Source organism: Chiloscyllium plagiosum, unplaced genomic scaffold, assembly GCF_037043375.1.
Source record: "Chiloscyllium plagiosum isolate Xiang-an unplaced genomic scaffold, Cpla_swu_hap1 HiC_scaffold_8, whole genome shotgun sequence".
In the NCBI taxonomy this organism is placed as follows: Eukaryota; Metazoa; Chordata; class Chondrichthyes; order Orectolobiformes; family Hemiscylliidae; genus Chiloscyllium; species Chiloscyllium plagiosum.
Genome location: NW_028270146.1, coordinates 99014732 through 99038472, shown reverse-complemented (window position 1 = coordinate 99038472; position 23741 = coordinate 99014732). Strand labels below are relative to the sequence as shown.

Genomic DNA, 23741 nt, shown 5'->3' with positions numbered 1-23741 from the left:
TTTTTTAGTTGAGGGAGTACTTTTAAGAAGGGAATTTTTTTTAACAGATGAACTTATTGAATACCACAAACCTGCAGCTCAAATGGAAGGGCAAAAGACTGTGAAGGTGGAGGAAATGGATGGATAAGGGAATAGTCACCTGATCTATAAAAGAGGCAATTTCTTAAAGGAAAGTTTCTTAAAAAACACCAGTGTGACAATTTCTACCCAATGCACTAAAATGGGCTGGAAACGCATGACTAAGGGTTTGCCTGAAATTGTCTAAATGCAAGATGATCCGATCGATCCAGTTTCAGGCATGAAGTGGATGCGTTCAGACTTTTTCTAAAATGTAAAATTAAAAATACAATTTTTGCACAAAATTTTCAACTATAAGTACAAGGATGGCACGATGGCTCAATGGTTGGCACTGCTGCCTCACAGTGCCAAGGACACACGTTCAATTCCAGCCTCGAGTGGCTGTCTGTGTGGGGTTTGCACACTCTCCCTGTGTCTGTGTGGGTTTCCTCCGGGTTCCTCCCACAGTTCAAAGATGTGCAGGTCAGGTGAATTGACAAAGCTAAATTGCCCATACTGATCAGGGATTTTTTTTGGTTAGGTGCATTAGTCAGGGGAAACATAGAATAATAGTGTAGAGGAATGGGTCTAGTATGGACTTATTGCGCCAAATGGCCGGTTTCTGTACTGTAGGGATTTTATGATTTGACACTCCAAACTTAACATGTTTTTTTTTTGCACAGTCTAAATGCTTTTCTGTCAATAATCATTGCATATTTAATTTGAATTTGAATGATTGAATAATTGGTCACTTGCATTTTATAGTGAATAATGTTGTGGTTCTGTTCGCCAAGCTGGAAATTTTGTTGCAAACGTTTCGTTCCCTGTCTAGGTGACATCCTCAGTGCTTGGGAGTCTCCTGTGAAGTGCTTCTATGGTGTTTCCTCCGGCATTTGTAGTGGCCTGTCCCTGCTGCTTCCGGTTGTCAGTTTCAGCTGTCTGCTGTAGTGGCCGGTATATTGGGTCCAGGTCTATGTGTTTGTTGATGGAGTTTGTGGATGAGTGCCATGCTTCTAGGAATTCCCTGGCTGTTCTTTGTTTGGCTTGCCCTATAATGGTAGTGTTGTCCCAGTCGAATTCATGTTGCTTGTCGTCTGCGTGTGTGGCTATTAAGGATAGCTGGTTGTGGCGTTTCGTGGCTAGTTGATGTTCATGGATGCGGATCATTAGCTGTCTTCCTGTTTGTCCTATATAGTGTTTTGTGCAGTCCTTGCATGGGATTTTGTACACTACATTAGTTTTGCTCATGCTGGGTATCGGGTCCTTCATTCTGGTGAGTTGTTGTCTGAGGGTGGCTGTTGGTTTGTGTGCTGTTATAAGTCCTAGTGGTCGCAGTAGTCTGGCTGTCAGTTCTGAAATGCTCCTGATGTATGGTAGTGTGGCTCGTCCTTTGGGTTGCGGCATGTTCTCATTCCGTTGTCTTTCTCTTAGGAATCTGTTGATGAAATTGCGCGGGTATCCATTTTTAGCGAATACCTTGTATAGGTGTTCCTCTTTTTGCAGTTCTGGTGTGCTGCAGTGTGTTGTGGCCCTTTTGAATAGTGTCTTGATGCAACTTTGTTTGTGTGTGTTGGGGTGGTTGCTTTCATAGTTCAGGACTTGGTCTGTGTGTGTGGCTTTCCTGTATACCTTTGTAGTGAATTCTCCGTTCGGTGTTCTCTGTACCATCACGTCTAGGAATGGGAGTTGGTTATCCTTTTCTTCTTCTCTCGTGAATCGGATTCCTGTGAGTGTGGCGTTGATGATCCGGTGTGTTTTCTCTATTTCTGTGTTTTTAACGATTACAAAGGTGTCATCAACATATCTGACCCAGAGTTTGGGTTGAATTTGTGGTAAGACTGTTTGTTCTAACCTTTGCATTACTGCTTCTGCTATGAGTCCAAAGATCGGTGAGCCCATGGGTGTTCCGTTGATTTGTTCGTATATCTGGTTGCTGAATGTGAAGTGTGTTGTGAGGCACAAGTCCAGTAGTTTAAGTATGCCCTCTTTGTTGATAGGTTCAACGTCCTGTTGTCTGTTCTGTATGTCCAGCAGGTTGGCTATTGTTTCTCTGGCTAGGGTTTTGTCAATAGAGGTGAACAGTGCCGTTACGTCGAATGAGACCATAGTTTCTTCCTTGTCTATGTGTATATTTCTGATGATGTCCAAGAATTCCTGTGTTGATTGTATAGATTGTCTGGATCCGCTGATCAGGTGTTTCAGTTTCTGCTGTAGTTCTTTAGCCAGTTTGTGTGATGATGTCCCTGGTAGTGATACTATGGGTCTGAGTGGGATGTCTGGTTTGTGCACTTTAGGTAGTCCATAGAATCTGGGGGTGTTGTTGCTTTCAGGTTTCATTCTTTGTAGGTCCGACCTGGTTATCTGTCCGTTTTTTTGTAGATTCCTCAGTGTGTTATTTATCCTATTGGTGAGCTGTGGGGTGGGGTCAAACTCCCTCTTTTGGTAGGTGTTGGTATCTGCAAGTAGTTGTTGTGCTTTTTGGGTGTATTCTGCTTTGTCCAGGATGACCGTCATTCTGCCTTTGTCTGCTGGTAGTATGATTATGTTCTTGTCGTTTCTTAGTGATTTTAGTGCTTCCCTCTCTTTGGTGTTGAGGTTATGTGTTTGCCTTTTCCTTGTTATCAGAGGTACGATACTTTGCCTCACTGTTTGTTGTGACTCTTCTGTCAGTCCATTGTTCCTGAGTGTGCATTCTAGTGCTGCTAGGAAGTCTGCTGTCTTGGCGTCCCTGTGGTTGTAGTTGAGTCCCTTGGCCAGTATTGTTCTTTCCGTGTCTGTGGGAGGTTATTAACCCAGGTGTGTGTTGTGGTGTCCTCTTTGTTGTGTGTTAGTTTGGCCATTTTTTCTTTTAGTGCTTTTTTTTTGTGGTGTGTGGTCCTATTCTGTCCTATGGTGACAGCCCGTTCTATGGTCTGGGTCCATTCCTGATTGGTGGTTTTTGAAATTAACGACTTTTGGCGCGCAATTTCTTTCTTTATTTGTGAAGTCTGTTGTGCGCGTCTGTAATCATTACCTGGATCATCCTGAATCCGTTATGTCTGGCTGTGTCTCTGGCTTGTGGATTGTTGACTGGCGGTCTGTATCTGACACATGGTGGAAGGATTCGAAGGATTCGATTCTTTCGGCATTCATGCAGGAACCGGAGTTGTTCGTATGTGGCGCTTAGGCATTTGTAATCGTTAAAAACACAGAAATAGAGAAAACACACCGGATCATCAACGCCACACCAACAGAAATCCGATTCACGAGAGAAGAAAAGGATAACCAACTCCCATTCCGAGACGTGATGGTACAGAGAACAACGAATGGAGAATTCACTACAAAGGTATACAGGAAAGCCACACACTCAGACCAAGTCCTGAACTATGAAAGCAACCACCCCAACACACACAAATGAAGTTGCATCAAGACACTATTCAAAAGAGCCACAACACACTGCAGTACACCAGAACTGCAAAAAGAGGAAGAGGAACACCTGTACAAAGTATTCGCCAAAAATGGATACCCGCGTAATTTCATCTACAGATGCCTAAGAGAAAGACAATGGAACGAGGACATGCCGCAACCCAAAGGACGAGCCACACTACCATACATCAGGAGCATTTCAGAACTGACAGCCAGACTACTGCGACCACTAGGACTTATAACAGCACACAAATCAACAGCCACCCTCAGACAACAACTCACCAGAATGAAGGACCCGATACCCAGCATGAGCAAAACTAATGTAGTGTACAAAATCCCATGCAAGGACTGCACAAAACACTATATAGGACAAACAGGAAGACAGCTAACGATCCGCATCCATGAACATCAACTAGCCACAAAACGCCACGACAGCTATCCTTAGTAGCCAAACACGCAGACGACAAGCAACATGAATTCGACCTGGACAACACTACCATTATAGGGCAAGCCAAACAAAGAACAGCCAGGGAATTCCTAGAAGCATGGCACTCATCCACAAACTTCATCAACAAACACATAGACCTGGACCCAATAGCCACTACAGTGGCCACTACAGCAGACAGCTGAAACTGACAACCGGAAGCAGCAGGGACAGGCCACTATAAATGCCGTAGGAAACACCACAGAAGCGCTTCACAGGAGGCTCCCAAGCACTGAGGATGTCACCTAGACAGGGGACGAAACGTTTGCAACAAAAATTTCCAGTTCGGCGAACAGAACCACAACAACGAGCACCCGAGCTACAAATCTTCACCCAAATAGTGAATAATACAGTAAATACAACACAAACTATTCAAAACGGTGACAGATGTTAAACAATAAAGTGTAAAAAATATAACTGAAAGAAAGTCTGTCTTTGTTCTGCCACCTCCATGAATCCCAAGTCAGCTCACCAGTGACAACACCTGCGTCGCTACCCCTCCTCCAGCACCTTGACACAGTCTGTGCAGGGCCCACCAACGGTGCCTTTAGTCACTGTTGCTTTGCTACTGGGCCTACCTTGCCGACACCGAATCCTATGCTGAAGCCACACTCACCTTCCACCCAGGAGTTCCTGACTCTGCTGCTGCCTTGATGATGCCAGGAGTTCCCTCTTCAGGCATACCATGCTGCTGTCGCTGTCTGGCCAACGCCAGGAGTCCCCAGTTCCGCTGCCAGGTCAGGCCGCCACCATACCAAGAATCCTCAGAGATATTGTCTCACCGGTACCACTATCTTGAAGAATCCATAACTGCTGGCCCTGAATGCAGGGAAGACGACAGTGGTGCTGCAGCTTCCAATTGCTGGGAGGCTGCCATTATTTTGCACATGACCTGCTTTCGCTGCGGCACCGATGCCGCTGAAGAAAACAAAAATGAAATGAAAAAAAGCGAAAGAAAAAGAAAGCAGATGGGAGCAGTTAAGAGCTTGCATGCAGCACTGCTATCACATTATCATTTTGGACAACCCAAGGTTTTATTTGCAATAAACTAGTTATTCTTTGTTGATGAAAGAAACATTGCCTGAAATGCTTCTAATACGAAGCAAGATAAAGTTTAAAATCTATGCAATTAGCCATACCATCACATGGCTAAATTTAAAATTGGACTGAACTAGTGGAGTTGACTAGAAAGGAAATTGGTGCATGCATCTGACTTTAGTTGTAACATGTGTGTTTAAGGAAGGCTTATTGAGCATGCACAAGCACTTCCTAAACTGGTGTTTTTAGCTGTTATGAGTAGATGTCAGTCACAATTAAATTACACAAAGCATTACAGAATACAGTACACAGTTTGAATCCTTTTATTTCCCTGCCGTCACTCTATAAATAGAGATGTACAGCATGGAAACCGGCCCTTCGGTCCAACCCGTCCATGCCGACCAGATATCCCAACCCAATCTAGTCCCACCTGCCAGCACCTGACCCATATCCCTCCAAACCCTTCCTATTCATCTACCCATCCAAATGCCTCTTTAATATTGCAATTGTACCAGCCTCCATCACTTCCTCTGGCAGCTCATTCCATCCACAGATTGATTTAATTTTGAAAAGACTGAGGCATATTTCCCAAGACCCTAATTGTTTGAAGTCAATTTTTAAAGTGACAGGATGATTTATTCCACATATTCAATCCTGTTTTATGTGGCGTCACACATGTACTCAAGAAAGATATAGTGTATGTTCAGGAGCAGAGTTTCACATCTGTGATTATTGAAACCGAAAAAAAAAATAGTAGCAGTTATCAGTTAACTTTAAGATCAGAGTCTGGATGGCTGCAGTGTGCGGTCAAAGAATTTTTTCACAGTTGGTGATAAGGCCACAAAAATGAGATGGGAGTTCCTGACAAGGTTAGTAGATAGGAGATCATTGGTTTTCTAGGTGCATCAAGATCCCTTTGGTAAACAGGTATTTGAGGGAGTTATAGCCTTCAGCTTAGTTCAGAGTCTAGATCTGGTGCAGTCCTCTATAAAGGAGTTTCACAGCAAAACAACTCAAAAGTTCAGAAATATTGATCAAATCTCTCAAATTTCAGAGGTGTTTAAATCACAATGCCAGACACAGCCAGATAATGGATAGCCATTACTAAACTTTTCACATTAACAAAGGAGTTTCCACCTCCTTGGGAAAATCGACATAATATATCTTAGGAGATGGATAGCTTCTTTCAGCACTACTGCAAGCACAATGAGATTCAAGATGCCCCTTGTATTATTGAATTGGACTTGGAAGCTGGGAGTCTGAACCCTCTTTGTTAAGATGTTTTGTGTGATAGTCAAACAATAGATGAAAAATCCCATAAGAGTAATCAATCTGGCTATATTCCCCTTCTACATACTGTCAGAAGCTTTCAGAACTTTTGGCCAACTTGTAAATTATGTGATTTGTGGAATTCGTTTTGAAATCCAGCAAAACCAATTTTTTAAACCAAAGCTGTTTTAACAATTTTAATACCTTTCACGTCCCAATAGATATGACAAAAGGGTCATATAGATTTTGATCCATTGTGAGAGGAGATAGGTCTTGCACAAACTTGTGCTAGGTCTCAGATGTGGTCTAAGGCAGGCAAGAGTCGAAGAATGTTTTTTACTTCACTCTCGAGTATGATGTCTGGAAATTATTGATAATACAACAAAATATATTAATGGAAATCAATAATAAGTAGAGACAAGTCCAGATAGGAAATGGGACAAGTAAATGGGCCAAAAAAATACAAAGGTGGAAATAGGAAATAGTAAAGAAATTCTCCAAGAATTTCAATGAAATACCAGAGATCAGAGCAAGAACAGGAAAAGTAACAAAAACTAGATGATTTCCACATAAGCAATAAAAAGAATAGTGTAGATAGCACCCACGGTGGTTCTTTTGCCTGAAGAAACTGAATTAAATATGGAACTAAGAGTATATTAATTCAAATCGAAAAGTCTGGTAGTTAGGAACTGGTGGAAAAAAATTGAAGGTTTGTATGATCATGGTAGATGGACTTCCACGAAGATGAAAAAACTGTGATTGGAGAACTTCAACTCTAAGTAACAGGAAGCCATGGACTCAGACCTATAGAATCTAGACATGATCAAAAAGGTGACTATTTTTCATAGTTATGGGAGGGTGGGTGGTAACATTTAATCAACTTTAATGGCAAAATATTTATATAGAAACATAGAAGATAGGAGCAGGAGTAGGCCAACTGCCTCTTGAGCCTGCTTCATCATTCATTATAATCATAGGTGAGCATCAAGCTCAATTGTCAAAGCCTCTCCTCCCTTCATATCTCTTGATGTCTTCAGCCACAAGAGCTGTATCTATCTCCTTCTTGAAAACACGTTTTGGTCTCAAGCACATTCTGTGAGCGTGAATTCCACAAGCTGATCACTTTCTAGGTGAAGAAATTTTTCATCTCAGTTGGCTTATTCTTAAACTATTAATTCTGGTTCTGGTCTCCCCCACCATCAGAACATCCTTCTTGCATCTAACCTGCCTTTTCCTGTTAAAATCTTAAAGGTTTCAAGGAGATACCCTCCTTGTTCTTCTAAACTCCAGTGAATACAATCCAAACTGACTCAATCTCTCAACATACATTAACCTGGCCACCCAGGAATCAATTTGGTAAACTTCTTGCTGCACTCTCTTTTGCAAGAGTCTTCTTTCTCAGAGGAGAGCAAAATTGCACACACTATTCTAGGTGTGGCCTCACCAATGCCCAGCGGCAAGACAGCAAGATCAGGAATGAAGGGCTTATGCCCGAAATGTCGATTCCCCTGCTCCTTGGATGCTGCCTGACCTGCAGTGCTTTTCTGGCAAGACACTCTAGACTCTGATCTCCAGCATCTGCAGTCCTCACTTTCTCCTGCAGCAAGACATCTTTGTTCCTGCACTGGAATCCTCTCACTATGAAAGCCAAAGTTGTTTGCCCTCTTTACTGCCGGCGGCACCTGTGTGTTGGCTTTCAGCAATTGGTGCACAAGGACCTTCCGGTCCCGTTCAACTTTCCCCTCTTTCAATTTATGGCCAAAAATTAATTTGCCTTGCTATTTTTGCTATTAAAATGGATAATGTCACATTTATCCATATTATATTGCATATGCTGTGCATTTGCCCAGTCACTCAGCCTACCTAACTCACACTGCAACATCTCTGCATCCCTCTTGCAGCTCACTCTGCCACCCAGCTTGGCGTCCTCTGCAAATTTTGAGATAATACATTTAGTTCCCTCATATAAATCATTAACATATACTGTGAATAGCTGCAGTTCTAGCATTTGAACCTCTAGTACTCCATTAGTCACTGCGTACCATTCAGAAATAGACTAATTTATTCCTACTCTTTGGTTAGCAGACCAAAAACAATTTTCTATCCATCTCAAAACAGTACCCTTTAATCCCATGTGAGCTAATTTTACAGTTGAAGATGACCACCATGCATCCACAATTTCAAGGAGCACTTCATTAAGTACTCTTGAACAGAGATTGTCAGGCTCTGGGGATTTATCAGCCTTCAATCCTATTAATTTCTCCATTAATTGGTGGCATGGTGGCTCAGTGGTTAGCACTGCTATCTCACAGAGGCAGGGACCTGGGTTCGATTCCAGCTTCCAGCGACTGTCTTTGTGAAGTTTGCACATTCTCTCAGTGTCTGCGTGGGTTTCCTCCCACAATCCAAAGATGTGCAGGCTAGGTGAAATGGCCATGCTAAATTGCCATAGTGGTCAGGGATGTGTAGATTTGGTGCATTTGTCATGGGAAATGTAGAGCATAGATTAAGAGAATGGGTCTGGGTGGGTTACTCTTTGGAGGGTCGGTGTGGACTTGTGGGGCCAAATAGCCTGTTTCCCCATTGTAGGGATTCTATGATTAATACAGATTTGCTTCAGTCTCCCTGTCACTAAACCCTGCGTTCCCCATAATTTCCAGTACATTACTTGTATCCTCCTTTGTGAAAAGACAGAAGCGAAGTATGAATTTAGTAGCTTGTCAGCCATTTGTGTTCCCCATTGTTTATCTGTTTCTATCAGGGACATATTTTTCTCTTTACATGCTTACAGAAACTTTTACAGTCAGTTCTTATCCTTTCTGCAGGTTTATACTCATACTGTATTTTCTCCTTCTGAATCAACCCTATAGTTTTTTTTCATTGACTTCTAAACTGTTCCAACCCTCAGATCAATTGGTTTATTCTTATTAGACATTTTCATAGCAGTTTATTATAACTGACTATTTCAGAGGGCAGCACTATACTGCTGTTGGTCTAAAATAATTTGAAAGCCAAAGTGAGTGAGAATGCCAGATTTCATTCCCTGAACAGCACAGCAAAACCAGACATTTTTAATGACATGATCACCATTATTAATAATAGCTTTATTTAATTCTAGCTTTACATAATTAACTAAATTTCAATTCCCCAGTTGGTATGGTGGGACTTGAACTCATATATCCAGATCAATAATCCACACTTCTGTGCTATTCAGTAATATAACCATTATGCTACAGTGCTGCATGACTTATATACATAACCAAAACCAGCTAAAATAGTACCAACAGAGACACAGGATATTGTTTATTTTTTCCATTTCCTGCTAATTGTGATATTCTGATGCAGGATCAAAGGCAGATATTTTCTTCCCATTTCCTTGCAAATTTTCCAGCTTTTTTCATTGAAGTTTCTAACATTTGCAGGCAATAAAGCCACATGGGAACCAGTACAATCCTGTAATCACAAAGGTGGGCATTGTTTAACTTGTGAACACAGAACTGAATGTCATCAGGCTATTTATGGAAGAACAGCTCAAAGAACTGACTAAGAATTGAGTCATTTACATAGCAGAAATAGTGGACATGACTGAGAATCTTGACTGCTAGCCCTTTCTTTTGCTTATAGGCTTTGAAATTGAAGCATCCCAGCCAATGCTGGGAGGGGACTGCAGTTCAGTCCACTTGGTCAGTGGCACAGCGGCACAGTACCTTAAAACTTCTGAGATTGCACCTACTTTCCAGCCACTCATATCATTTCCAAGATACATTCAAACTTATGTTGATAGCTGGTTTCATGTCTATACTATTCCTCCCCTTCAGTTTGTTTAGGTTTATGGTTAGTTTATTCTAAAATTTACTGCCCTCAATGTTGACCAAATACTTATCTGAGTGAACTACTTAGAGTTAAGACCATAAGACATAGGAGCGGAAGTAAGGCCATTCGGCCCATTGAGTCCACTCCGCCATTCAATCATGGCTGATGGGCATTTCAACTCCACTTACCCGCATTCTCCCCGTAGCCCTTAATTCCTTGTAACATCAAGAATTTATCAATTTCTGCCTTGAAGACATTTAGCGTCCCAGCCTCCACTGCACTCTGTGGCAATGAATTCCACAGGCCCACCACACTCTGGCTGAAGAAATGTCTCCGCATTTCTGTTCTGAATTTACCCCCTCTAATTCTAAGGCTGTGTCCACGGGTCCTAGTCTCCTCGCCTAACGGAAACAATTTCCTAGCATCCACCCTTTCCAAGTCATGTATTATCTTGTAAGTTTCTATTAGATCTCCCCCTAATCTTCTAAACTTCTAAGTTAAACTTAAGCTGTGCTAAATTGCCATGAGAAAGTACAGTATGGAGCAAAAGACTAGATATATTTAGGTTTGTCCTCCAATCGGATATTCTCTACTTGGAGACATTATTACTACCAGACTTCAATTCCCCCATGAAAGATCAGGAATCCACCATCCAGTCTATTGCTATTTAGCAGAAGTTCACATCAACAGCACTGCTCTTTGCCAACTGATTTAAAAAAACATTGCAAAACAATCCAAAAAATGGTCTGTTTGCTAATTAACATGCTGCATGCCATCATCTTACCTTTATTCGAGAGCAACAGCATGGCTGGCAAGCAACCTCTCAGCATGCAAGTTAACTGAAGATATTTCAAACAAATATGCTGTTTTGGAAAATGTGGGGGTGGGGGTGGGGGAATGGAGTCTCAGGGGAGCGTAGCACGAATAGCCAAGTTTCTGGTATCGAGACTGGCTCTAATGCAACAAGGGGTATGTCGGATTCCAAGAGATCAATTGTGTTAGGGGATTCTCTAGTCTGGGGTATAGACAAATGTTTCTGTGGCCAGCAGCGAAAAAGCAGAATGGCGTGTTGCTTCCTGGTGCCAGGATCAAGGATGTCTCTGAGAGGGTGCAGAATGTTCTCACGGGGGAGAGGGGCCAGCAAGAGGTCATTGTCCACATTGGAACCAATGACATAAAAAGGGAAAAGGTAGAGAGTCTGAAGGGAGATTACAGAGAGTTAGGTAGGAACTTAAAAAGGTGCTCAAGAGTAGTAATATCTGGATTACTCCTGGTGCTACAAGCTAGTGAGAGCAGGAATTGGAGGATAGAGGAGATGAATGCATGGCTGAGGAGCTGGTGTATGGGAGAAAGATTCACATTTTTGGATGATTGCAATCTCTTTTGGGGTAGAAATGACCTGTACAAGGAGGACAGATTGCACCTAAATTGAAAGGGGACGAATATAATAGGAGGGAAATTTGCTGGAGCTGCTTGGGAGGATTTAAACTAGTAAGGTGGTGGGTGGGTGGGACCCAGGGAGATAGTGAGGAAAGAGGTCAATCCGAGACTGGTACAGTTGAGACCAGAAGTGAGTCAAACAGCCGTCAGGGCAGGCAGGGACAAGGTAGGACTAATAAATTAAACTGCATTTATTTCAATGCAAGGGGCCTAACAGGGAAGGCAGATGAACTCAGGGCATGGTTAGGAACATTGGACTGGGATATCACAGCAATTACAGAAAAATGGCTCAGGGATGGGCAGGACTGGCAGCTTAATGTTCCAGAACACAAATGCTTCACGAAGGATAGAATGGGAAGCAAGAGAGGAGGGGGAGTGGTGTTTTCGATAAGGGATAGCATTACAGCTGTGCTGAGGGGGGATATTCCTGGAAATACATCCAGGGAAGTTATTTGGGTGGAACTGAAAAATAAGAAAGGATGATCACCTTACTGGGATTGTATTATAGATCTCCTAATAGTCAGAGGAAAATTGAGAAACAAATTTGTGAGGAGATCTCAGCTATCTGTAAGAATAATAGGGTGGTTATGGTAGGGGATTTTAACTTTCCAAATATAGATTGAGACTACCATAGTGTTAAGGGTTTAGATGGAGAGGAATTTGTTAAGCTTGTACAAGAAAATTTTCTGATTCAGTATGTGGATGTACCTACTAGAGAAGGTGCAAAACTTGACCTACTCTTGGGAAATAAGGCAGGGCAGGTGACTGAGGTGTCAGTGGGGGAGCACTTTGGGGCCAGCGACCATAATTCTATTCGTTTTAAAATAGTGATGGAAAAGGATAGACCAGATCTAAAAGTTGAAGTTCTAAATTAGAGAAAGGCCAATTTTGACGTATTAGGCAAGAACGTTCGAAAGCTGATTGGGGGCAGATGTTCACAGGTAAAGGTACGGCTGGAAAATGGGAAGCCTTCAGAAATGAGATAACGAGAATCCAGAGAAAGTATATTTCTGTTAGGGTGAAAGGAAAGGCTGGTAGGTATAGGGAATGCTGGATGACTAAAGAAATGGAGGATTTGGTTAAAAGAAGAAGCATATGTAAAGTACAGACAGGATAGATCGAGTGAATCCTTAGAAGAATATAAAGGCAGTAGGAGTATACTTGAGAGAGAAATCAGGAGGGCAAAACGGGGACATGAGATAGCTTTGGCAAATAGAATTAAGGAGAATCCAAAGGGTTTTTACAAATACGTTAAGAACAAAAGGGTAACCAGGGAGAAAATAGGGTGCCTCAAAGATCAGCAAGGCGGCCTTTGTGTGGAGCCGCAGAAAATGGGGGAGATACTAAACAAGTATTTTGCATCAGTATTTTCTGTGGAAAAGGATATGGAAGATATAGTCTGTAGGGAAATAGATAATGACACTTTGCAAAATGTCCAAATTACAGAGGAGGAAGTGCAGGATGTCTTGAAACACAAAGGTGGATAAATCCTCAGGAGCTGATCAGGTATACCCTCGAACTCTTTGGGAAGCTAGAGAAGTGATTGCTGGGCCTCTTGCTGAGATATTTGTATCATTGATAGTCACAGGTGAGGTGCCGGAAGACTGGAGGTTGGCTAATGTGGTGTCATTCTTTAAGAAGGGTGTTAAGGACAAGCCAGGGAACTATAGACCAGTGAGCCTGATGTCGGTGGTGGGCAAGTTGTTGGAGGGAATCCTGAGGGACAGGATGTATATGTATTTGGAAAGGCAAGGACTGATTAGGGATAGTCAACATGGTTTCATGTCTCACAAACTTGAGTTTTTTGAGGAAGTAACAAAGAGGATTGATGAGGGCAGAGCTGCAGATGTGATCTATATGGACTTCAGTAAGGTGTTCGACAAGGCTCCCTATGGAAGACTGATTAGCAAAGTTAGATCTCACGGAATACAGGGAAAGCTAGCCAGTTGAATACAGAACTGGCTCAAAGGTAGAAGACAGAGGGTGGTGGTGGAGGGTTGTTTTTCAGACTGGAGGCCTGTGACCAGTGGAGTGCCACAAGGATCGGTGCTGGGTCCACAACTTTTTGTAATTTACATAAATGATTTGGATGTGAGCATAAGAGGTACAGTTACTAAGTTTGCAGATGACACCAAAATTGGAAGTGTAGTGGACAGCGGAGAGGGTTACTTCAGATTACAACAAGATCTTGACCAGATGGGCCGAGAAGTGGCAAATGGAATTTAATTCAGATAAATGCAAGGTGGTGCATTTTGGAAAAGCAAATCTTAGCAGGACTTATACACTTAATGGCAAGGTCCTAGGGAGCGTTACAGTACAAACAGATCTTGGAGTCGCAGATTCATAGCTCCTTGAAAGTGGAGTCGCAGGTAGATAGGATAGTGAAGGCGGCGTTTGGTATGCTTTCCTTTATTGGCCAGAGTATTGAGTGCATGAGTTGGAAGGGCATGTTGCGCTGTACAGGACATATTGTTGGAATATTGCATGCAATTCTGGTCTCCTTCCTATCGGAAAGATGTTGTGAAACTTGAAAGGGTTCAGAAAAGATTTACAAGGATGCTGCCAGGGTTGGAGGATTTGAGCGAAAAGGAGAGGCTGAACAGGCGGGGGCTGTTTTCCTTGGAGCAGAGGCTGAGGGGTGACCTTATGGAGGTTTACAAAATTATGAGGGGCATGGATAGGGTAAATAGGCAAAGTCTTTTCCCTGGGGCGGGGAGTCCAGAACTACAGGGCATAGGTTTAGGGTGACAGGGGATAGATATAAAAGAGACCTAAGGGGCAACTTTTTCACACAAAGGGTGGTACGTGTATGGAATGAGCTGCGAGAGGAAGTGGTGGAGGCTGGTTTAATTGCAATATTTAAGAGGCATTTGGATGGGTATGTGAATAGGAAGGGTTTGGAGGGATATGGGTCAGGTGCTGGTAGGTGGGACTAGATTGGGTTGGGATATCTGGTCAGCATGGATGGGTTGGACCGAAGGGTCTGTTTCCATGCTGTACATCTCTATGACTCCATATTGGATTTATATGATTCAAAGCTGTGTAATTTGGCAAAAATAAACCAACTAGTCAAAATTATTGTAAATGCTAATCCAGTAATTTCTTATAACATAAATAAATATTTTTCTCAATGAAAAAGAGTGAAAACAATTGCTCATTGCATTAAATCTCAAGTTTAGATTCTTTTTAGCCTCTTTTTAAGGCCTTAACTAGGTAAACAATGTACTGCCTTCTCATACTTCACTTATAGTCGGAGTCAATCAGTGCTTAAGAGTTTACGTGCCTTCAGACGTTATTATAGTTAAGCCTCACCACTCAACTGACATCTTAACATATGGGCACTTTCAGGTCAACAGTTAATAATCAGGGTGGCTTTTCATTCCTAAAGCCAGGGATATTGTAGCTGTTACTGCATTCTAATTTCTGTTTCAAAAGAGGGAACCTAAGTCAGCTTACACTACAAACCTAAATATTCTTATGAAGAATTCCATTAAATGCACATACCATGATTTTCCAAAAATGCATTTCTATAACCAAACAATATTTAGAGTCGTAAGCATTCTTTGCTATTTCATTTTCTATTTTTTTTCATTAAAGCAGGACAAGTAAAATGGAACATAAAAATGATTTTCATTTATACAAGCGTACAAATATAGCTTAAAATAATACAAAAGCATTTGAGACGAACACAAAATATAGAAGTCATCAGAATCGCTGTTGAGCAAATCTTTAATTTTTAAAAAGACTAAAAAGTGCACAAGCTTTTCAATCATTAGAGGTTAGGTGTGACATAGCACTATCAAAATGTAGAAATTCTGGAGTGTGAGCAGAGAGGAGTTGATTTTTCCAAAAGTAACTGAAAAGCATCTGTTGTTAATATTGACAGTATTTTCCCTTCAAGTTTTATTCCTTAATATCTCCATAGCAATGCCTTGCAATAAGAGAGAAAATCAGAATGGTGTGCAGTCGTTAAGACTAACTAGAAATATGATGGCAGTCGCTGAAAATGTTTTTCTCCCCTCCACATTTAGGCACTTCAGATCATTTTTTAAAAACTGCTATGTGAGTTATTTCTCTATCGTATTGTGTCTTTTATTTCATTAATATTTCATACTCCCATATTTTGATTCAGAAAATTGCAAGTTCAAGTCACTAGATCTGTTAACAGCCACTGCATCCATGCACTTTGCAGTTGAAGAGTCAACTTCAGTTTACATTTGGTGAGACCTGCTGTGAGAAGAGGTTGACAGCTATTGTTCAGTGGAGGAACTGGGAGAGAAACAATTATGGCAATATTCACAACATTAACTACAGCAAAACTAAGCTGTAACTTATGGTTTATAAGTACTTGTACCACCTTGCTTACTTCCATCATGTACTGAAGGCACTAATGTAGAAGTGCGGATTCACAGGTGCCAACTGTTCTCCAATACTTAGATATGGAGGCATAATTCATATGTGAACCTAATTATGATTATTGGTTGCATATTTGCCCATTGGAATAATGAAAATCCCTATACGTAGACTATGATCTAGTCTTATCCTGTCCCAAAATTGTATTAGATGCGATCACTTTACCGAACACAGGCTTACTTCACAAGTCAAGCACAAATCAATTGCAGAATTGGAAGGTTTTGTAAATACAACAATCAAATCTTGAGGTAAGAACACAAACTATTTCTACCAATGAGGTGCCTAGAATTTCAATATTCTATCTTTTACTTGGGAGGGGAGGCACAGGAAAAATACTAATGTGGTACTAAACGTAACCTTAAAAGTCAGTGACCTTGAATGACCAACTTTTGATTTCTCTCAGGAAGAGGAAAGGTTTTAAAAATTATCTATGTTCAGACAGATTTCAGGTAAAAAGGAGCACTATATTTTAATGAGTCAGAAATTTAGCAGATCAGGCAATAACATTACCCAACTTTTACTTTTGCTGCAAAAACACAGATGTGGCAGATATAGGGATCGTAATGGTCACAATAACATGCAAACAGTCCTGGGAAAACAAATGCATTCTCTCTATCCAGAAATTCCACTTTAGCTTGTTTAGTATAAGTGTTTTTTTACAGGACCTTTCAAAATAAACAAACAAATATCAATTTATCGTAAATAATGAAGTTTTCCTTGGTGAATATGCAAACATGTATAACCAAATGGAAGTCATCCCAACTAAATTCAAAATTCTATTGATTGCAAAAAATGGAAGTCAAGACCCAGTCAGAGCTGAATTCCACTCGGCCATCGATGCTTCATTCTGGATAGTTAATAAAAAATTCTTATTCACAAGCATATACTGGACAACTTGAAGTACAAAAATGAAACACAGAAAAATTAATCACATTCAAACATGAACACACAGATCCAAATTCAGTAAATATAGAAAGCAATATCAAGCTGCCACATTCTCCGTGTCACCGTTAAATTTTTAAAAATTGGTGCCTAATCATCACTATTCAATCAACTTCCTTTATTCTTTGCATGGTGCTTAATGTAATACAGAAAGACCTCATTTAAAGTTACCCTGTTCAATATAATTTCACTTTAATGTCAGAAAGTTAATCGGGCCCATCATCCTGTTCAGCATTGCAAGATTTGTTTTAACATTGATTCCTGCACGAAACTATTGACACTGCATTTGCTCCTTGTCCTCAGAGTTGTCCCCTTTCTCCACCTTGAAGCTACAGGTGATGGCTTCTCCCCACTTGTCAACCTATGGGTTATAACCTTATTCTCACTCCTTAGCTCACCCATGCTCTACTTACATCTCTGCATTCCCATTCATGATCCAGATTTGATCCAAAACTGAAGGTCTGATATTATGGAAGCAAGCACCTATGGTTGAGAGATGTTGGGTCTTTTGTAATTCATGTGATCATCAAATTATTTTCAAAGCTGCTCCTGCCTTCTCCCAAACCATGCTCAAGGTGAGGGTTAAGGAGACACAAGTGGGAGCATTTGAAAAAATACTGCAAAAGCCCCAGCACATCTGAACAATCAGGACTCTCACTTCGATAACACTGCAGCTCCAGCTTCTGGATCTTGAGTGGGAACGTAAACCAGGAGAAGTGGTCAGAGCAAAAGGTCAGAGGCCATGACTCACAAAGGGTCTGGACCAACCAGGAGGAAAAGGAGCAGAAGGGTTAGGAAGCAGGAATACTGGTGAAAAGAAGGTACTATAAGTAGCAAGTTACATTTTTATTGTTCATCTTTTTATACATTATTTCATTCACCAATGTAGAAATTTAGTAATGTAAAATATTTAAACTTGGTATAATTGTTTTGCTCTGATAAAATAGGTCTGGCGAAACCCAACTGCAACAATGTTTCACTGAAAGTTATCATTTTCAGGAACCCTACACAACTTTAAATGAGGACTTGTTGTATTGTTAATGTGATGTCATCTGTTGCACAAACAGTCCATTTAAATATTTTATCCATGATTAATTCCTTATCTCTGCCCTCCAAATTATTTCTGTTCTTCCAGATATTATCCCAATTTAAGTAGGTGAGCACTCCAACATTTAGACATGATGCAGATCTCTGGTCAGTCTGGATTTTTGTTTGTTCTCCAGAAGACAAAATTCAGTATATTGATATCCACAACTTCCTTAACCTGCCTGTTTTTCCTTTGTCCAGCTGATAATTTTATGGAGGTTTGCCATGCAAGCAAGCTTCGGTCTATTTTCTATTTTTCAACTTGGGGGCTCCAAGTTGAAATGCAATAATGCAAGAAGGCCATTAGGAATTAACGTATATACTCGAGTATTGTCGCTCTCATGTAAAAGTCGACCCCCTATCTTTGGCCAAATAATCTGGAATTTTCCACATATCTCATGCAAAAGTCGACCGTAGTTCTTCATAGATAACAGATGAATCAGTCGTCACGTCCCACTCCAGCTTTCCAGTCTGCCGGTTGTTTCGCTATGTTCCCAGTCTTCTAGCCCGCTGGCTGTTGTGTTCCACTTCGGGTTTTCAGAATTACTGTAATTCGTTGTTCATTTTTCTTTATTCGTTTAGAGATAGTTGGGCTTCTGCTAACAATATGGTATGAATTTTGACAGGCATGAATATAATCTTAAAAGGTCGTCGAAAAAATTTGACTATTACTCGAGTACCTACATTAATCCTAAATTTAGGATCAACATAACAATTCAGAATAGTGTACTGAAAATCTGACATGCAAAACTGACATGGATGTTTTGTACCCTTGAGGCTTACTATCAGGATCCTTTGAATAATCAATAACAAATTACTTCTTCAAACTCCATTTTCTAGTCTTCAACTTGTGTTTCCACATACTGTTCTTAAAAGTGTTGTCAAAAGCAAATAATTGATCAGTATTTACGTGATTTTACAGTATCCCAGCTCATTGGAATAGATGGCATGAATAGGATTCAGATGGGAATGTGCAGAAAGACAATTTTCAAAATCTTCCACTTCAGAAATAGCAACATTTTTTGAAACAAAACTATAAACTCATTTCCAAAATCTAACCATCCGCTAAATATTAAAATTCAAACTTGGTGCTTAGCACTCAACAGGATTTATACTGGAACAAATTCATTTTGACAACCAGACATCACCAACTGCATTTAGCCAGATACACAAGAATATTCCTATTCATTTTGAATACTGTTTAAAATTTACCTTTTTAGTCATTACTACAGTCAGTTCTGATGTAACACAGTTCTGTTTCCATGCGATCCCACGTTATAAGAAAAACTCATAGTAGCAGCGCTATTTAAACGAATGGGCTGGGGTCGCATTATACCCAGTACAGGTTAGGAAAGTTTGCTTTCTACAAATAATGGTCTAAATTCTTCAATCGCGTTAAAGCCAATTCGCATTGAAGAAACATGCATTACAGTAGAACTGACTGTAACCAAAAAACAAGATTGCAGCAGTCCCATAGTCCTCTGGTAGATCATTCATATTGCCTGGGTAGTGATTTTTGCCCAATAGTTCTGGAGGAAAGGTGCAGAGTATCACCACTGAGCTTAGTCATAGTCTTATCTGGCATTCATACACTCAGAATTTCCACTTCAAATACTGGCAATCAGCAGTTAAAAATCCTTGGGTTTTGTTTCTTCTTTCAATTCAGATAGGCAGATGATGAAGGGAATCAAATCAAGTGCAACTACAAAATTGCTTCCCAGCCAAAGAGGCGGGGATTGGTCTTGTACTTCAAATTACAAGTTACTTTAATAAGTGAGATTTAAAAGTGAAAGAAATATAAAGTGGTATTTTGCGCAATAAAATTATTCCTTCAATTCAAACTAGACTTCTAAGCACGTGTGAAGATAAGTTACAAGATACACCCAATGTTGTTAACATATATGGATTCAAGATTCCAAATTAGAGAAATCATCAGATGAGCTGCGTGGCTTCAATACTGTCATAAGACAAATGGTATAGCATGGAATTGAGTCCATACTAGTCACGAACATGTTATTTATATACATAATGCGCCACTATGAAAGCTTAGTTTTTTTTTGCATGTTAGAACAAGGCACACAACACTCATAATAAATGCAAGGTGCAAATAAAGGGTGAAATAACAATCTGAACAGAAGATTTGAGGAAAACCCTCAAAACGTCACACCTCTTCATCAGGAATTTAATCTCTAGAGAAGTCCAAAAACAGAGTCTTTAAAAAAAACTTGAAGCACTGAGACAGTGCTCTTTCAGACTCTCTGGATGTAGTGCAACTATTTTCTGGAAATGGCAAAGATCAAATATACAACTGTACACAGAAATTAGCTTCCAGTTTCTCAGCAATTCACAAATGTAAGTATAGAGCATCCATGCCAATATCAGTTTCTGTACACAATATTAATGAAACTAACAATATATTACACAGTGCATACCATCTGCCCCCTCATCCTCTAACAGAGAGTCAGACCACCTATCTGAAAGTTCATCTTGTTCAAATGTCGACTTTGAGAACACAGAAGGGTCTTGCATCCTGATTTTGACTGGTCACATCTATGCCTCTGTGGGACAAACCTTGCGGTCTTTGCAACAGAAATAATGGACCACAACCCCATTCGGGTAACGAGCAAAAGCACTGTAGAAGATACAAAAACAAATATAAATAACTAGGCAAATCAACATGGGGGACTTCAACTTTCCAAATTTGACTAGGAATACTATAGTTCAAGTGCTTTGGATGGGTCAGTTTTTGTCCAGTGTGTGCAGGAGGGTCTCCTGACACAGTATGTAGGCAGGACAACAAGGGGTGAGGCTACATTAGATTTAGTACTGGGTAACGAACCTGGCCAGGTGTTAGATTTGGAGATAGGTGAGGTTGGTGATAATGACCACAATTCAGTTATGTTTACTTTAGTGGTGGAAAGGGATATGTACATACGCAGAGGTTGATGGAAAATATTCATCCTGGAGTTCAGTTACTAGTGGGGTACTGCAATGATCTGTTTTGGGTCTACTGTGTGTCATTTTTATAAATGACCTGGCTGAGGGCATAGAAGGATGGGTTTGTAAATTTGCAGATGACACTAAGGTCAGTAGAGTTGTGGATAGTGACAAAGGATGCTGTAGGTTACAGAGAGACATGGATAAGCTGCAGAGCTAGGCTGAGAGGTGGCAAATAGAGTTTAATATGGAAAGTGTGGGGTGATTCACTTTGGAAGGAGGAACAGGAATGCAGAATACTTGGCTAATGGTAGGATTCTTGGTAGTGTAGATGAGCAGAGAGATCTGTGTCCAGGTACATAGATCCTTGAAAGTTGCCACCCAGATTGATAGGTTTGTTGAGCAGGCATACGGTGTGTTAGCTTTTATTGGAAGAGATTGAGTTTCGGAACCATGAGTTCATGCTGCAGTTGTACAAAACCCTGGTGTGGCTACCTTTGGAGTATTGTGTACAGTTCTGGTCACTGCATTATAGGAAGGATATGGAAGCTTTGGAAAGGGTTCGGAGGAGATTTACTCGGATGTTGCCTGGTATGGAGGAAAGGTCTTAAGAGGGACTTGAGGCTGTTTTCATTGGAGAGGTGACTTGATTGAGACATACAAGATAATCAGAGGTTTAAGACAGGTTGGACATTGAGAGCCTTTTCCTCAGACAGTCATGGCGAGCATGAGGGGACATAGCTTTAAATTGAGGGGTGATAGATATAAGTCGGATGTCAGAGGTAGTTTCTTTATTCAGAGAGTAATAGGGACATGGAATGCTATGCCTTCAACAGTTGTAGACTCGCCAACTTTAAGGGCATTCAAATGGCTATTGGATAGGCACATGGAAGAGAATGGAATAGTGTAGGTTCGATGGGCTTCAGATCGGTTCCACAGGTTGGCGCAACATCGAGGGCCAAAGAGCCTGTACTGCGCTGTAATGTTCTAACAGCTTAAAAATAGCATGAGTAGGCATAAGAGCAAATTTTCTGTAAAATACAAGATGTATCTAATCTCTGAACTAGGGCTGGAATGAGGTACAAAATATATTTGAGGGGTCCGCTTGAGGGCTAGATTTGATTTTCCAGCAATCTTTTAATTCTCATTAGCTCATTTGTTAAATGATACTTTCATGGAACAACATTACACATTACTGTTGACGTACAGGGTATTTGGATATAGAAGCAGAATTAGAAGAATTCATCCATATCCTAAATGATGATCTACCCTGTTAAAGCTAAAACAATGACACACAAGAAAAACATTAGCATTCCAAATACAGGGAACCTCGATTATCCGAACGAGATGAGCGGGCGCTACATTGTTTAGATAATTGATTCTTTGGTTAATCGATTCAATGCCTTTCCTCTGGGGCTCAAGAGTTTTCTATTAAGTCTGCTCCCCGGTCAGAGACTAGCAACAGCACAGTCCATGTGAGCCCCCATCCCACCACCGACCCCCTGTCAACTCCAACACCGCTCCCCGCCTGCTCCCCTATCAGCCCCCAACACAGCAACCCCACCCCCCTCTCCAGGGCAGCCGATTGGACACCAACAAGACATCTGCTGCTACTGCCTTTTGGGGGTGTGAGTCTCCAAATAGCGCTCGCACAAATGCGCACGCCTTTTTACTTTAAATTTTTGTTCTGTACAGGCAAGATGGAACCTGTCAATGTTAGAAAGATGTCTGGGAAGGGGTTTAGGGTACACACTTGTGTAGAACACCAGGGAAAGTATGGGGAGAGAGATAGATGGAGAGAGAGAGAGAGAGAGAGAGAAGAGAGAGAGACAAGAAGAGAGAGCGAGAGATAGAGAGAGCGAGAGACTAGAGAGAGCGAGAGACAGAGAGAGCGAGAGACAGAGAGAGCGAGAGACAGAGAGAGCGAGAGACAGAGAGAGCGAGAGACAGAAGAGAGCGGAGAGACAGAGAGAGCGAGAGACGAGAGAGCGAGAGACAGAGAGAGCGAGAGACAGAGAGAGCGAGAGACAGAGAGAGCGAGAGACAGAGAGAGCGAGAGACAGAGAGAGCGAGAGACAGAGAGAGCGAGAGACAGAGAGAGCGAGAGACAGAGAGAGCGAGAGAAGAGAGAGCGAGAGACAGAGAGAGCGAGAGACAGAGAGCGAGAGACAGAGAGAGCGAGAGACAGAGAAAGGAGACAGAGAGAGCGAGAGACAGAGAGAGCGAGAGACAGAGAGAGCAGAGAGACAGAGGAGAGCGAGAGACAGAGGAGCGAGAGACAGAAGACGAGAGACAGAGAGAGCGAGAGACAGAGAGAGCGAGAGACAGAGAGAGCGAGAGACGAGAGAGCGAGAGACAGAGAGAGCGAGAGACAGAGAGAGCGAAGACAGAGAGAAGCAGAGACAGAGAGAGCGAGAGACAAGAGAGCGAGAGACAGAGAGAGCGAGAGACAGAGAGAGCGAGAGACAGAGAGAGCGAGAGACAGAGAGAGCGAGAGACAGAGAGAGCGAGAGACAGAGAGAGCGAGAGACAGAGAGAGAGAGAGACAGAGAGAGCGAGAAGAGAGAGAGAGAGCAGAGAGACGGGAGAGAAGCGAGAAGAGAGGAGCGAGAGACAGAGAGCGAGCGAGGACAGAGAGCGAGCGAGAGACAGAGAGCGAGAGAGAAGAGAGACGAGAGCGAGAGAGAAGAGAGAGAGAGCAGAGAGAGAGAGAGATGCGAGAGAAGCAGAAAGAGAGAGCGAGAGGAGAGAGAGATCGAGAGATAGAGAAGCGAGAGAAAGAGAGAGCGAGAGAGAGAGCGAGAGAGAGAGATGAGAGCGAGAGATAGAGAGAGCGAGAGATAGAGAGAGCGAAGGA

At 41.5% G+C, this 23741-nt stretch overlaps 1 protein-coding gene across 3 annotated transcripts in view; it reads right to left on the bottom strand.

Annotated features, from left to right (window-relative positions):
* Positions 1-15065: 15065 nt before the first annotated feature.
* Positions 15066-23741, bottom strand: part of vps39 (VPS39 subunit of HOPS complex) — a 105417-nt gene continuing 96741 nt past the window's right edge. For all 3 annotated transcript variants that reach the window (XM_087990159.1, XM_087990160.1, XM_087990161.1), the window contains one exon: positions 15066-20579. In XM_087990159.1, coding sequence (XP_087846285.1) covers positions 20498-20579 — 82 coding nt within the window. In that variant the 3' untranslated portion in view covers positions 15066-20497. The remainder of the gene's footprint in view (positions 20580-23741) is intronic.